At 49.6% G+C, this 15,094-nt stretch overlaps 5 protein-coding genes across 5 annotated transcripts; 1 reads left to right on the top strand and 4 right to left on the bottom strand.

Annotated features, from left to right (window-relative positions):
• Positions 1 to 163: 163 nt before the first annotated feature.
• On the bottom strand, positions 164 to 2,533 carry BC939DRAFT_450509 (uncharacterized protein). The gene is made up of 5 exons (XM_051555537.1): positions 2,017 to 2,533; positions 1,767 to 1,891; positions 1,547 to 1,683; positions 1,145 to 1,453; positions 164 to 1,058 (listed from the first exon to the last, which is right to left on the bottom strand). Exons 1-5 carry the CDS (start codon positions 2,438 to 2,440, stop codon positions 329 to 331), a joined length of 1,725 nt encoding a protein of 574 aa, XP_051412523.1. The 5' UTR covers positions 2,441 to 2,533; the 3' UTR covers positions 164 to 328.
• Positions 2,534 to 4,148: 1,615 nt separating this feature from the next.
• BC939DRAFT_450524 (uncharacterized protein) lies at positions 4,149 to 4,970 on the bottom strand. The gene is made up of 3 exons (XM_051555538.1): positions 4,847 to 4,970; positions 4,659 to 4,737; positions 4,149 to 4,580 (listed from the first exon to the last, which is right to left on the bottom strand). The coding sequence occupies exon 3, from the start codon at positions 4,550 to 4,552 to the stop codon at positions 4,286 to 4,288; it is 267 nt and encodes an 88-aa protein (XP_051412524.1). The 5' UTR covers positions 4,553 to 4,580; positions 4,659 to 4,737; positions 4,847 to 4,970; the 3' UTR covers positions 4,149 to 4,285.
• A 1,550-nt stretch (positions 4,971 to 6,520) lies between these two features.
• On the bottom strand, positions 6,521 to 9,878 carry BC939DRAFT_528663 (histidinol dehydrogenase-domain-containing protein). Its single transcript, XM_051561469.1, has 4 exons — positions 8,784 to 9,878; positions 7,560 to 8,686; positions 7,048 to 7,460; positions 6,521 to 6,911 (listed from the first exon to the last, which is right to left on the bottom strand). Exons 1-4 carry the CDS (start codon positions 9,670 to 9,672, stop codon positions 6,680 to 6,682), a joined length of 2,661 nt encoding a protein of 886 aa, XP_051412525.1. The 5' UTR covers positions 9,673 to 9,878; the 3' UTR covers positions 6,521 to 6,679.
• Positions 9,879 to 10,302: 424 nt separating this feature from the next.
• On the bottom strand, positions 10,303 to 11,537 carry BC939DRAFT_502898 (rhodanese family protein; the record flags this gene model as incomplete). Its single annotated transcript, XM_051560341.1, has 4 exons — positions 10,303 to 10,767; positions 10,885 to 10,980; positions 11,095 to 11,273; positions 11,396 to 11,537. The coding sequence occupies 4 exons, from the start codon at positions 11,535 to 11,537 to the stop codon at positions 10,303 to 10,305; spliced, it is 882 nt and encodes a 293-aa protein (XP_051412526.1).
• A 486-nt stretch (positions 11,538 to 12,023) lies between these two features.
• Positions 12,024 to 14,341, top strand: BC939DRAFT_502899 (uncharacterized protein; the record flags this gene model as incomplete). The annotated part of the gene is made up of 2 exons (XM_051560342.1): positions 12,024 to 12,413; positions 12,515 to 14,341. The coding sequence occupies 2 exons, from the start codon at positions 12,024 to 12,026 to the stop codon at positions 14,339 to 14,341; spliced, it is 2,217 nt and encodes a 738-aa protein (XP_051412527.1).
• Between the last annotated feature and the right edge of the window lie 753 nt (positions 14,342 to 15,094).

The following is a 15,094-nucleotide window of genomic DNA, read 5'->3' on the forward strand; positions in this document are numbered from 1 at the left end:
TCTATGTCTCCACAAGGCACGGGTGAGGGGAGGGGCCACGCCTCCACACTTCGAAAGTGTGTTCGCTAAGTGGAGAATGTATATGATATCAATATAGTACTGACTCTGAGGGATATACGAGCTCGGGCCAAAGTATGGATATGAGACAGAGGCAAGTGTCTTTTTTTTTTTTTTTTTTTTTGTTTGAGTGTATGTACTGTAGTTACTCATTTTTACCAGCTCATTGTTGTGTATGAATGGCATCTGTTGATGGCACGTTATTCTAGGCCAAGCGGATACTGTATTTACCAAGCGAGGCATATCCCGGTCACCCTGACTTTTCCATGCATTACTGCCTCTGCTTCTGCTGCTTCTTGGTGGGCGTAAAGATAATCGAGGGCTCCATGGTATCAGGCATTGGTTCTCCTGCTACCTTGGCGTACAATTGAACATCGCAATGCTTCCTAATTCCTGCCCTGACCATCTCTGCGAATGAGATGTTGTGCTCACCGACGCGCAATAACGCGGATAGATGGCCAGAATCCAGAAAGTGGATGATATCCTCGGCGCACGTTGGTAATGCAATCGCTTGGGGCGACACTGCACCCGCTCCGAATACACTTGTGTCGACTTTGCGGACCATGTATGCCAAGGCACGTGGGCCTTCAATGTCCAGGATGATCGGTGACCGTCTGGGGAAGGTCGGGTCCACATACATCCTGACTGCATTCGCGAGCGCTGCGTTAGTCCTGATATTCTTGCGCAGCTGAATTTGCAGTTGCTCGGTCGAGGTGTCTGTTACTTTCGCCTCCCATGTGCACACTCCGAGGGGTTTCCGCGTCTCTTGCCCGGGAACCTGTAGGTAAATGTCGACCTTTCTACTTCTGATGTTGGCATCCGATTTTCCGAACTGCTCCTCCACCTGTACACGGTTCTCCCTCGTGGCCTCAGCTCCTAGCTCACCGATGCGGACGATAAGGTGATCCTCAAATATAACACGAGCGATATTTCGCCATACACAGACCACTTCTTGCTCTGAAGGCTTGTCCCTCATCGTACTGACTTCGATCTCCTTGCACCTGTTCAGAGGTACATAGGACAAGCGAATAATATATATTAGTCTGATATTGCCATCTATGCACCCGAATGCGGATGTTGTACTTACAGCTCTGCCAAGGTGTCCATAATCTTTCGCTCCTCCTTCATCATCTCCTCCCGTCCTTCTACACACTCGTCCTTCTCCTCCTGCTCCTCGATCTCGAGTGATCTTCTCTGGCAGTATCTGCGAAGGCGGGCTAATGACTGTTTCTTCTTGTTCCCAAAGGCTAACTTGAGCTGCTGGAAGATCGTCCGTTGTGACGGTGAGACATGGAACATATCCTGGATAACGCATGCACTCTTTATCTCATCAAACTTGCTGTAATGAATTCTGTTGGCGGGGCTCATGGTGTTTATTATTCCGCTGAGCGCAACACTAACAAATTGAAGGGGTAGGCGAGTATGTCAGTACATAGGATGATTGCAAGTACAAGTGCGTATGGGAGGGTGGAAAATTTGAGCGACTTACAAGCAATCCTTTCTTGTGATTTTGTCGGCTTGGTCCCACTTCTCCAGAATTGAGCTTGCAACAAAATACAATTCCCGGAGGGACTCACTGGGGAATGTCGTTATGGGTTGTGGCGTGCTTGTGAGTTTGTGGCGAAACTACGTAGACCGTGAAAAATGAGCGGGCGGAGTTTAATAGACTGGAGAATGGAGAATATCGCGATCTCGCAATTGATCCATACCTTGCAATAGAGAGTAGTGACCAAATCAGCGAAGGGGGTTATGGCTGTCAAGGCCACCATATCTTCCTGAGATTCTCCTTCATCTTCAGTCCGATCCCGGTTGCTGCACTCTGTAGCGGATGCCTCTATTGAGAAGAAATAAGAGAAAAATAAAAGAAAGAGATAGGTTAAAATATGGCATCTGGTCTCGGCATTGGGTACCTGACTTTTTAAAGGTATGCTTTATCGATGTCAACGTTCAGAATCTCACCTTCAGCGGGAGATATGCTTTGAAACGTGCGAGTGTCTTCGCCCTGGGATGGTGGAACAATGAAAGGGTTGGGGAATTTTTCTGCTTCCTGTAACTCAATGCGCTGGTCCTTGCTAGAGGTGCGTCTTGGGTGTGAATCCCATTGACTGGTGGGCACGTTGTGTGGGTGAGCCCTTTTTGAACCGCTGGCGATTACACCGAGCAATGTGGATGCGACGGCATTCTCAGCACTATCTCTGTCCTGCTTGAGAGATCGCCTTCCTGCCTCTTGAGCAAAGTACGTGGATGTAGTCTTTCTGACAATTCTCTCGATCTCTGTCTTGACGTAATTTGGCGTCCCTGAGTTGTTGGATATGTGTTGCAGGTCACGAAGGTATCGTTGATACATGCTGTCCACCGAAAGCTGATCCTTGAAGAAAGCCATGAAGCCGTACACATCGTCGTATTTGGAGGCAGGGTTCACCTTGAAGAACCTGCTAACCTGCAGACGCTCAGGGACCTTCCACGAATCCAGCCTGGAGAAGTGAAATGAGAGAGAGCTTCAGCAATGAGACACGAAAAGTGGGGATCAGCTCCTCCTGTCATGGCACGTACCTTCATACCTCGCGTGTGCGCCTTTATGATTGTCCTGCTTGAGTTCAGACATGGCTATGAGTGGTGAGTGCGAGGTGTACAATAATTGCAGCCTGATAACCTTGTTTACATTTGACGTGGGGAACGCGCTCACCCTTACCATCAAACAAAGAGCCACCGCTTTCAAAATCCACTTCATCAATTCACCACTTCCCTCTTTTTCTACCACTTTTGCAGAAGTTCTGGGTAAGATCATGGAACGAATGTACTTCGCTTTGACCGATGTTTATTCGATCACATATTTACCTTTGATACTTATGGTCGTAGGATCAACGCGCTTCGACTGTAGGCAAATAATGGCAGGACTAAGACAATGGGGCTCGTTTCCGGTTAAGGAGCTGGACGCATCCTATCTTGGATCTCCGCATTTCGGTACGCGAGCGCAATAAGTTGTTCTGCCGTCTTGCTTGGTATCGGTCTTTCCGCTTCTGTCGGCAACATTGTCGCCGACAGAGAAATCGGCCATGGGTCTTCAAAGAGGATCCCTTCATGGGTTAAAATCATGGCTGAGGAACGATTTGGTATCGGCAAGGATGTTTATTTGATGGGGTATGACAACGTGCTCAATCTCTGAGACTCTGTGGCCGTCCTATCTCAGGCGCCATCTCAGTAAAAAAAAACCAGCCTCTTGCTAATAAGGTAGCTTTGGTCCAATGCTGGGGAGCCTTTGAAGTCGCCCATCCTATCTCCTTTTTCCTTTGTTCTGCCGTCTTGTTTGGTATCGGTCTTTCCGCTTCTGTTGGCAACATTGTCGCCGACAGAGAAATCGGCCATGGGTCTTCAAAGAGGATCCCTTCATGGGTTAAAATCATGGCTGAGGAACGATTTGGTATCGGCAAGGATGTTTATTTGATGGGGTATGACAACGTGCTCAATCTCTGAGACTCTGTGGCCGTCCTATCTCAGGCGCCATCTCAGTAAAAAAAAACCAGCCTCTTGCTAATAAGGTAGCTTTGGTCCAATGCTGGGGAGCCTTTGAAGTCGCCCATCCTATCTCCTTTTTCCTTTGTTCTGCCGTCTTGTTTGGTATCGGTCTTTCCGCTTCTGTTGGCAACATTGTCGCCGACAGAGAAATCGGCCATGGGTCTTCAAAGAGGATCCCTTCATGGGTTAAAATCATGGCTGAGGAACGATTTGGTATCGGCAAGGATGTTTATTTGATGGGGTATGACAACGTGCTCAACCTCTGAGACTCTGTGGCCGTCCTATCTCAGGCGCCATCTCAGTAAAAAAAAACCAGCCTCTTGCTAATAAGGTAGCTTTGGTCCAATGCTGGGGAGCCTTTGAAGTCGCCCATCCTATCTCCTTTTCCCTCTGTTCTGCCTTATGTGTTTCTGTGGACCACAATTTCAAGCAGGATTGAAGGTTAGCAGGATCAATAGATAGCAGGATTGAGGACGAACAGAATCAAGCACAGGCGGGACCGAATATGGATCGTACTTCGAGAATAACGAGCAGGATAAGATTGCGAGAAATAAAAATATACAACATGGATATTGTTTGACATCAATCTCCTTTTCAATTTATTTTCCGTTCATATTTGCGACGAAAATTGCTGATACGGACAGCTGCTGCGTTCCTGTGTCCTTCCAGTCACCAATTGCACGGTAGCATATACTCAGCTCGTACAGGACATTCATTCGGCAGCTGGGAGCGATCCCTCCATTGAGCACTGTTTGCCTGGAATATCGGTACCAGGAAGAGGCGTTGGGCATAGTAGTCTTCCTGTGTTTTGGCTACAGGTGCAAGCATGTCTGCAACGATAGCCAAGAAGATCATCTGAGCAGCTCGGGATATATCTCATTGTTCTACCCGTCACCGTATCTGCGGAATTGGCAGGATACACTATCGCGACACAGGTACACACAGCTGCCACGACATTGAGCGCAAATAATATTTGCATTCTGAATATCTGGAAGTAAGGAGTAAGGCTGGAACTTCAGGTCAATTAGCACATAGCTGTTGTCAGCATGTGAAGTTCGGGTTTCAGGGCAATGTGTTCCTGTTACCTTTGTCTGTACTGCGACACCAGTTGAGGATGAGCAGTGCGAGGTATAGCAAAAGACACCGGGATAGATATCAAAGCAGCTGCAGGCACAACAGAAGTGAAAGGGAACGCAACACTCTCATTAAGCCGAGCATGGATACGAGTTTGGCAGTGATCATATCAAAGAGAAAGGTACAGGACAGATCTTACCGTTACTTAGAGTGTAGCAGGAAGCGAAGACGGACGTGGGAAAGAGGACGAAATGGAAGGAAGAAGGACAATAAGAAGATGTAAAATGCGTGAGAACAAGCCCTCCTTTGAGGGCGAGGGCATGGTCAGCATCCACATGGACTATGAATGCTCATCGTCTGTCCTTGAGTAAAACATCGTTACTGTGCAACAAACAACCGGTTCACGTCCAATTGAACTCGTCGATGCTTCTTACGCCCCGCCAGGAGGGCGAGCATACGAAGCACCAACATTACGAGCCTTTGTACTAGTCAGCGAGCAAGTCAGCCCACTCCAGACTTGCTACATCCTGCCTTGGAGGGTAAGTATGACGCCAACAGTGCAGCACAGCACAGCACAGCACAGCACAAGTACATGCAACTGCAAACTCCATTCAGGAGAGAAAAACAATTTGTCCACTGGGCAAAGGCGGGCTATCAACGATCGCCAGGAGGCAGTAGTAGGTGTGCAAGCCGATCACATATAAAGCGTCACTATCTTACTGTCCATCATGCAGCAGCTGTTTGCTTTACTGTTACCGGTGCATGCTTTTTGACACCAATGTAAGAGCATTAGGGCCTTCCTGGAAGGCGTTTGCCGTGTTTGTCGACACGATTGTGCCCTTGTTGATTCGGTTCATAGTTGTGAATACGCGTCGACTATCGATGCTATTGATGTTACAGGTGCTGTTAATGCTAGATTGTGAGAGCTGGGCTTGCTGCATCGGCTTCTAACATTGTAGCCCAAAGGCTAATGATGGGAAGGGATATCGGCCACCTTGGCTCCTCGTGCATCCAGGATTTCGAATGACCTCATATAGTCGCGATGCAGGCTTGGACGAACATATGGGCCCATACCTCTTGATACGCGAAATTTCTTGAAGTACTTTCAGTGGTCGACCACCCGTTTAACTATTGGGACGGCCTCATTGGTCTTGAAGGTTCTGCAGAATGCCAACTTGCAGCTAAAAAGTCATAGTCAATGAGACCCGCAGCTGCCTGTTCAACCTGTGTCCGTCCTCTGTCGCTGTATACCTAGAGGTGGAATAGTATTGTTAAATGTGCCAGTCGACTATACCTTTTGATGTATCTCCAGCAACTGGGCCTTCGCTGCATCCTCTTCACGAACGATACAAATTTTAATGTCGAACACGCAGGCCCATAGCTCTTTAAACACGCCTCTGTAATCATATCCGCAAGGATGCAGAGAGAGATGGTCAAGCGCTACACCAACTCGAATTCTGAGCAAGAAGTAGCATTGGGCGATGCATTTTAGCCCTGAACGCGTTTGTTTTTTTACTTTGACTAAAGCTCTTAGGTTTTGGGGAATGGACTCCTTCTACAGGAATGGTAAGTATCAAGACACTATGAATCTTTGAGGTTTAGATACAATAGTAAAGCTGAATCCACAACTTCCGTCTTAGATAAATCTCAATGGCAATAAGGGTAGCATGGAGACACGCGTCTGGTTGTCGAAGCAAATGCAGTACCGCGCGCGAGGGCCTTCATTTGGTACAAACTCAAGCCTAGGTTTTGTCTCCAACTTTGTGCTGAGATTTAGGTTAGCACGATCGAATAGGTTGTCCCAGCATACCGAGAACCAGAACCGGCGGGACGCTACATCCAGAGGGGGCACTAAGGAAAAAGCCATTCTTTGAAAAAAAAAAAAAAAAAAAAAAAAAAAAAAAAAAAAAGGGAACAGCTTTTGATATTGATCTCAATTTATTATTTCGTTGCACACTGCAATATCCACAGCGTTAACGCTCTTGTTTCTGATCGCTTGTTGTATATTCATATCGCTCTCTTTCTATCTATCTTATTTGCGACGAATATCGTTGATACGGACAGCGACCGCATTTCTGTGCGCCTCCAAGCCCTCGATTTCAGCCAGACGCATCACAGTGTCGCCAATGGCATCCAAACCATCGCGTGTAAGCTGCTGCGACGTGATGTGTTTCAGGAACGTGTCCGTGTTGACACCAGAGTACATGCGTGCATATCCATATGTTGGCAATGTGTGGTTCGTTCCCGAAGCATAGTCTCCACAGCTGTGAAGTATTGTAGCAAAAGTAACGAAAAAAAAGAAAACAAAGGTCGTCAATAAACCGTGCGCGTCAATCTCAGAGCAAAGAAAGACAAGGTAGCGGACAAAAAATGCTGAACGAAAAATAAAAAATCGCTTACCTCTCGGGCGAGAAGTGTCCGACAAAGACACTTCCGGCATTGTTGACTTGCTCGACGTGCTTCTCAGCCTGTTCCAAGTGCAAGATCAAATGCTCGGGCGCGTACTCGTTCGAGAACCTCATAGCCTGCTCCATCGTCTCGACCTCGATGATATAGCTCTTGGGGATCGACTCGCGGACAATCTCGACTCTGGGCAACCGGCTGGCCTGTTCGTGGACTTCATCTTCGATCGCTGTGAGGTGCTCGAGGGTCAATCCGACTGCAATCAACACAACCTGTGAATCTGTTCCATGCTCGGCCTGGGAGAGCAAGTCCGAGGCGACATATGCGGGGATGGAGGTCATATCAGCAATGACAAGAAGCTCTGAAGGTCCTGCAGGCATATCAATAGATACAAGGGATGAGCTATCAATCTAGGGAATAAAGAAAAAAAATCAAGGCGTCTTATGTTAGTATATCGTGCGAAATTGCCACCTGTACTCGCCCTGAATCTGCCCATCTCTTTGACTTACTTGTGTCAACATCTTGGCGGCTGTTACGTATTGGTTTCCGGGACCACAGATCTTGTCCACCTTAGGGCAAGTCTCCGTTCCGTATGCCATAGCAGCGACCGCCTGAGCGCCTCCAGCTATTAAGACCTTGGACGCTCCAACCTTGTGGGCCACATACATCACCTCAGGAACAATACTTCCATCCTTGCGAGGCGGTGTTGCAATCACAATCTCACTGCATCCAGCGACTGCAGCGGGAATACCCAACATGAGTGCCGTCGAGGGCAGGACAGCCGTGCCTCCAGGAACATACAATCCTACACGTTCAATCGGACGAGCGAACCGCGTGCAGACCACGCCAGGCATCGTCTCGACCACAAGAGCCTTATCCTGCAACTGCGCTTTGTGGAACTTGTAGATGTTATCGTACGCCTGATCAATCGCCAACCGTGTTTGCTCGTCTAGGACCATGGATTCAGGAGTGAAGGGAGCCGAAATCACAGTCTTGTCCAACTGGACGCCATCGAACTTCGCCGTCAATTCGATCAAAGCAGCGTCACCACGTTCGCGCACACCCTCGACAATAGGCTTGACGCGGGCCATAATATCGTCGGACTGGATAATAGGGCGAAGTAGCAGCTTGCGCTGCTGCTCAGCAGAGAGAGCGTTCATCTTGTACGACTTCATGGCAATGCGAGCCGATTTTTCGTTCTGAGTGGCGGAGGGAGCGGGGGCGCCAGGTGCAGGTGCTGCAGTAGCAGTTGGAGCCGTGGTGGCAGCGGAGGCGGCTTCCTTGGCACTGACATCCCACTTGGGCTTGGCATGACCTGGTCGGCGCGTAATTTTGCGAGATCTGTTCTCGAGCTGCTGCTCGACATCGCGCAGGGTGACGCCATTGGCCACACACTTAACTAGGGCAAAGTAGATCAAGTCGGCAGTTTCCCAGGCAATATCCTCGGGAGTCTTGGCCTCGCACAGCTCCTCGGCCTCCTCCATGATCTTAGATTGGACAAGGTTGCTATCCTTGAAAAGGCGCTGGGTGTAGGAGCCAGCAGGGGCTGAAGTCTTGCGGCTCTGCAAAGTCTGGTTGAGGTGAGCGATTCCGCTCGAGGGACCGAAGCATCCGCGAATGTTGTTGTGGCAGAAACCTATTATCATGTGTGCGAATTACAATTGGCCAAGATATTCGGTTAGCGATACAGATGTCCATACAATCTAAACAATATCCAGGACCATCAAACATACCGGTGCCGTGCTGGTGCACCGTGAACTGAAGCGCATCGCTGTCGCAGTCGACATGGACCTTAATCAGATCCTGGGTCGATCCTGAAGAGGCACCCTTGTGCCAGAGTCCACGCGACCTCGAGAAGTAAACTCCCTGGCGCGTGCGGAACGACTCGACCACGCTCTCCAAGGACGAGTAGACCAATCCCAGAGAGACTCCTTGCTCATCCACCACAACAGTTGGGAACAACCCATCCGGACGATCTGAGGCTACGGTCGCCATAAAAGCCTCTCCAATGTTCAGTTTGCCGTCCTGATGATCCGTCGACAGGCTCTCACTCTCGAGCAGAGTATCGACACCAATGCGACCGAGTTCTGAGATGGCAAGCAATCCAGGTGTGTTGTTAGGGCCCTTTCCAGAAAACGAAGCAACGATCCTCTTAACACCCCCACGGGGCAACAGTCCACCCTTCTGGACGACCTGCGCAACGGACTTGATCGCTTCCAGGGTCTCGGCCGAGGTGTCAGCAACATCCAGGACGAAGGCAGAGACGGTGGTGAGGAGACGTTCCTCGATACTGGTAAAGTGTGCAGGGCTCAAAACAACAGCCAGACGCTCCTGAGGAATGTGAGTGAACGAGTCGATGCCTCCGGAGACAAAGGCAGTGAAGGGGAGGATGACCTTGTCGGCACCGGCGTCCAAGAGTGTGTGGATCTGGGCCAGAGGGTCCTGGGGATCAAAGGCTTGGGGCTGGATCCAGTAGGCATCCTTGTGCTGGTCCTTGAGCGCAGCCTGGAGACGAGAATCGTCGGGGGTGGGTACGACGAGGATCTGGTTGGGCAGAAGGCTGAAGGCCTTCAGGTCCTCGGCGTACGAGTCCGCAGCGAGGTTGATACGAGGAACGATCATTGGCGCTGGCTGTTGTAGGCGTGAGGTGATGTAGTCAAACAGAAAGCAATTGAAGCCGAGCGAGATAGAGAGGAGAGGGAAGGAGGAAGGGGGAAGGAGGGTATGGGAGTGAGGGAAGAGGGGAGAGAGGTGTGGAGTGGACGGAGAAATATAATAAAAAAGCTGTTGTCACTCATTGTCATTTTTCATTCTATTATCTTTTTCGATCAGCCCCTGGGGTCCACTCTCTCTGAATAAAAGGAGCCTTCCCAGAAACACATAATCGGATATCCTATGATACTACGCCATAAAACAAACATATAATGGATTGTGTATTTATGCAAAGACTAGGGCCCCTGACTCACGCTCATGCCCTGTCTTTCGCAGTCACCCATTGGTCGTTACACTCCGCAAGTTTCGCCCGTTTCCAAAAGCTACCTGCCACAGACAATTGATCCCACTGAGAGCGGACGGTGTCGGGGCCGAAACGGCAGAAGTAATGAATATTTTTGAATCTCCTCCTCCATGCCGCCCTAGGGGTCAACTACTGGAGACCGCAGGCACCGCGTGGGTTCGATCAACTTGGACACTTTTTTTATTGTACGTGCAAAATCATATTATCCTGGGATCCATGGTAGTATCTGCAAGCGTCTACTGATCTTTGACGATAATGCTCTCAGGGCGCGACGCATACTCGGTCCAGCTACCATCAAACACCGCCAAGTCCTTCACGCCTAATTTCTCCAGCGCAAAGTATAGTGCACTCGCCGTAACACCGCTTCCACAGGACAGAATCACTTCCTTGCCCGGCTCGGTGGTCTCTCTGAGTTCCTGAACATCGATTCCCGCGCGCTTGAATGCCGCAGCAAGTTGTTGGTCGTTATAAAGCTCACCCGTTTCCATATCCGAGAGTTCCAAAAAGGGCACGTTCTTGGCACCGGGCATATGGCCAGAGGAAAGGCCCGCTCGGGGTTCAGGACTTGCGCCTGTAAAGCGTGCAGCTGGACGGGCATCGATAATCGTGATCTTGTTATCCTTGTCCTTGACGATCTTTAAAACTTGGTCGTAGTACCGGATGCTGTTCTGGTCAAGTGTTGGAACTTCGTACTTCTTGGGCTAGATTTGCGTTTAGACATGAAAAATAAAAACTCGGGTCATGAGTAAGAGTCGTCGTGGCTGTGGTTTGCACGCGCAGCAATGTCAGAATTGTCGATCGATTGATATCCTGCTTACTGTGACGTTGGCTTCACCCTTCTCTACAGGGTATCCCGCTGCTGTCCATGCCTTGAATCCTCCGTTCAACAACGAAACCTTCTTGTGTCCGAATGCCTGTTGATAAAGAATTACAATACAGAACGGGCTTGCTTCAGTATCTCTTAACTGATATCCATGATCATTGTTCCATTGTGCGGTACAATCTCCTCTGTGGGGTCGCACGCTCACCTTCAGCATCCAATATGTACGTGCTGCAGAATTAAATCCAACTGTGTCATAGACAACCACATGGTCATCATTCGAGATCCCCAGCTCGCCAACCTGCTCTGCAAACTGTGAGGCAGTCGGCATCATATGCGGCAGACTGCTGGTCTTGTCCTTAATGTCTTCGATATCAAAAAATCGCGCTGTTCATTTGAAGTTCCCGGCATGGATTCATGTTAAAAACTTTGCTAGATGTGTAAGCCGAAACGAGACGAGGCACGGCACAAAGAAGATTAAAAAAAAAGCATGCTTGGAGTAGACTTACCTCCAGGGATATGGCCGTTCTCTTTGAATTCCTTAACTGGATCTCTACCCGCAGCAGGCATATGCCAGCTACCATCAACAACGACGGGCCCTCCAAGCTGGCTCTTGAGTTCTGAGACAGAGAGAAGCAAAGGGACAGACATGGCTATGGCGTGGGAAATTAGATTGATGTATTTGATAGAACGAAGATAATGTTAAGACGCTTCAGGAACGCGTTCAAAGAGTGGCGATAAAAGAGTGAGGACGAACCTCGGGTGGCGTGTGTACGGAGGGTGAATGAGCAGGGCCTGGAGAGGATGCGGGTGGAATGAGCACAGAGGGTGCGGGTCGCCATCAGTCGAGCTGGGTTCTAGTCGAAGAGGAGAAAGAAGGTTCTGTGATTGCGTGCTGGGTGCTTTAGCTAGTCTAGTTCGAGCCAGCTGTGTCTCCATATCTGAATATAAACCTCTCATAAAATGTACGCCTTGTGTAGTATGATAATGTGGTGTGCCAGCTTTCTATGGAACTTGTCTCCAGTGTGCAACTACTTCCTCCTACCACTCTCGCCTCTTGACCCTGAACCATCCCCATTCCCTAATCTCAGCCCATAGGAAAGATCAACATTCAACTCTCATGAACTGCCCTTAGCCATGGCACACCACAGGCCCATTCCCCTGCCGCGTCCCAAATGCTTCTGCGGCCACGTTGCCACGGCAGTCTACTCTTACAACGACACCGCCACCTTCGCTACCGCTCCCGCAACAGCCGCTTCGGGAATAGCAACATCCTTCTGGGACTCTGCAGGCGGATTTCCACAGGGGCAACAGAACATTCCTTTAGCAAGCTCGAGTCAAAGTCGTAGGAACTTGGCTCAGACAGCATCATCGAGAGCTTTGACCATCAACTGGGTCTACGAATGTCATTTCTCGCCTAAACAGGAGGGCATGGTCGGACCAGACTATTGCCATGGGTGCAGGCATGACCGGATCGAAGCTGAAGAGCAACGTTTGTTGGGTTTTATCGAAGAGCTCCGGATCAAGGTAACGTATATCTACCAGATTGACATGAGATAACCGAATGCATGTAAAAACATGACTGGACTGACCTCCCCCTCCCCCCTTTTTTTTATAAAATTGTCTAGTCGCAAGAACACAGTAACCAACCCAACAGCGATCGTTCGGAGCCAGGATTGCCAGGATTCGACCCTTTAGGGCATACTGGCACTCTTGAGGATTACTATAACCCTGGCGTCCACATGAGGCCCACACAAATCGACAAGCGCGAGCTGTATGCCTGGATCATGAAACATTATCGGGAAAGCGAATGGAATAAGGGCAAGACTGTGGACCGCGACATCCGATCTTCTTCACGACCAATCTCGACTTGGAATACAAGTGCACAGCCATTATGGCCGAAATTTACGGTATCGGGACCTCTTCAGCCATCTCCAATGCCGGACAAATCGTTCTTTGCCACGGCTCCTCGTGCATCCACAATCAGTGCGACTTCGAATGTGACGGAACCAAGTGTTTTGGGAGCTGAGGCGGTAGCAGGAGCAGTTGCTGTAGCGAGGACTGTTGTGACACCGACGCTTGCGTCTGCAACGACTACGCCCATAACGCCTGCTACGGCTGCCTCAACAAGCCCCAACCACACCGTCAGACCATCGACACCGCCTCTGCCCCCGGAATTAATTGATCCCCCAATTCCGGACAGAAAAGTATGCGGTTTCCATATGCACGCGCTCGAGTACCACAAAATGCAGAAGATGTATAGAGATGATGTGATCAAGATCGCTCAACGTGCTCAATGCCCGATCTTCAACCTCTCGGTCACGCGATGGATGAAGCTTGGGTTGAACCATCTGCAGAAGGAGCCGTTCAATACGGTCGAGTGTCTTTGTGGCGAACCAATGGTTGTTTCTTCGGAGTTTTCAGCGGATGTTTCGAAGGAGAATTGCTATAAGCTGGTGTGTCCTAGGACGGTATTTCCGATCCGTAGAGAGGATGCGAACGAGGCGATAGAGACCAGGAAGGCAGGAAGCACAAAGGCCGCCAATTCAGATTTTGGCCGTCCACGTCTGCATCAGGATTGGGGGCCTTGCTCGCATGAGATTCTGGTGAACGAAGTGCTGTATTCTCCACGATTGAAACCAATCCATGGCCGGATTGTGAACGATGAGTGGTTAGACCAATGGTTCCAGCCGCAACGGCCTCGTGAGTCGTATTTCAGCTCGAGATACACGGTTCCGGACGTGAAGCCAATCATAAACAAGAGCCAGGACCGACTCCCGGTCGATTTCTCGAAATCTGTCAAGGTGAATCGGTATATGTTCTCGAAGACGGTTTCTTTCAGGCGGCCAGTGGATGAGGACGCGGAGGATATTCCTCGACCGCACCTGGGACTTTCGGGACTACAACCGTCATGGGTTTTTACAGATTCGTGGGAGTACAAGACCACGAATAAGCATAAGGGAGATGAGTGGCCGGTCCCGGAGTGGTGTGGGCGTCGCCTTGTGGATCGGATCCTAAACGATGAGAGCTATGGCCTGTGGAGCGACGAGGCATCGAATCATTTCGAAACGTTTAACGTCCAGGAGATGTCTCCGAATTTGATCCGCACAAGCGTCAAAAAGGCGTCTGTGGCTGCAGAAATGTACCATCAGAGAAATGGGACGCTGTTGACGGAGCGGGTCGCGGAGCAGCAGAAGAGGATCCAGCAGGCAGAAATAGAACTCGAGAAGGAACAGGCGGCACACGCGGATTTGGTTCATCATATTGAGAGGATGCGGTTGAATGCACAGGATATGCCGCAGACAAAGTGCAGGATCTGCTTCGAGAAGACTTCGACCCACGCAATAGTGCCGTGTCTGCATCTGGTGACTTGTGGCGACTGTGCGAGCCAGGTCAAGGAGTGTATCGTTTGTCGAGTCAGGAAGTCGGGCGTCCAGCGGATTCGATGGGGATAGTCCCATCCCGCTTCTTGGAGAAAGGATGTACGGGGGAGAAGATGGGAGGGTGTTGTATTTTGTTATGAAGTCTTTCTGTCGTTTTGTTTGATTGCTGTTTTTTTTTTCTCACTGTTTTGTTACTCACCGCGCTGTACAGTATATAATAAATTTGATCTGTGCTTTAGCATATTCAGAGCCGACTCTGGTATTCAAAGATAAGCCCACAATGTTCAGGACCTGCTCCCAAGTTTATAAAATGATCCTCCGCTTAATGTCAATAGCCTAAACAATGTACTGCTTTATGGACACCGCCTCTTTGTCCTGCTGTGCGTTTCACTCTTTCAAAGCAAGAGGTATCCAATACTGCACAATTCGGTCAATTATTGTCTCAATGAGACGCTCTTTCATCGTCCGTCAGGATTGACGCAAGCGGAAGAGCGCGAGCCTCAGATGTACCAGTGCATTCTCCGACTCACGTAATCGACCTCATATCTGTTAATGTTGTGATGCGCCAGACTAAGTGCTGCAGTTATCTGATATCTAAAATACCATACAAAGAGGACGGTTTTGGCGCTCCTCGTCAAGCATGCGGGAAGCTCCCATCTGGTTATTGAGGCTGACCACAGTCTCGAGAGCGTTATGAGGTTCATTAGTGAGGGGTCTAAGTCTGCTCTCCAATTTCCCTTCGTGCAATTCACGTCCAGCTGAGTTCAGGCCACCAAGCTGAGCATAACGCATTGGAGGAGTAATATGAAAACAGCGAATCCCATC

This window comes from Gamsiella multidivaricata (genome assembly GCF_025024155.1).
Source record: "Gamsiella multidivaricata strain RSA 2152 chromosome Unknown BC939scaffold_30, whole genome shotgun sequence".
Taxonomy (NCBI): domain Eukaryota; kingdom Fungi; phylum Mortierellomycota; class Mortierellomycetes; order Mortierellales; family Mortierellaceae; genus Gamsiella; species Gamsiella multidivaricata.

What these genes read in the sequence shown, in the direction of transcription:
- BC939DRAFT_450509 (XM_051555537.1), bottom strand. Translation starts at nt 2,440, where the DNA reads ATGGCTTTCTTCAAGGATCAGCTTTCGGTGGACAGCATGTATCAACGA. An exon ending in TCACTACTCTCTATTGCAAG is followed by an intron (nt 1,684 to 1,766) that starts GTATGGATCAAT and finishes CGGTCTACGTAG; the next exon opens with TTTCGCCACAAACTCACAAG. An exon ending in ATGGACACCTTGGCAGAGCT is followed by an intron (nt 1,059 to 1,144) that starts GTAAGTACAACA and finishes ACCTCTGAACAG; the next exon opens with GTGCAAGGAGATCGAAGTCA.
- BC939DRAFT_450524 (XM_051555538.1), bottom strand. Translation starts at nt 4,552, where the DNA reads ATGCAAATATTATTTGCGCTCAATGTCGTGGCAGCTGTGTGTACCTGT.
- BC939DRAFT_528663 (XM_051561469.1), bottom strand. Translation starts at nt 9,672, where the DNA reads ATGATCGTTCCTCGTATCAACCTCGCTGCGGACTCGTACGCCGAGGAC. An exon ending in GGTGCACCAGCACGGCACCG is followed by an intron (nt 8,687 to 8,783) that starts GTATGTTTGATG and finishes ACATGATAATAG; the next exon opens with GTTTCTGCCACAACAACATT. An exon ending in CCGCCAAGATGTTGACACAA is followed by an intron (nt 7,461 to 7,559) that starts GTAAGTCAAAGA and finishes TTTATTCCCTAG; the next exon opens with ATTGATAGCTCATCCCTTGT.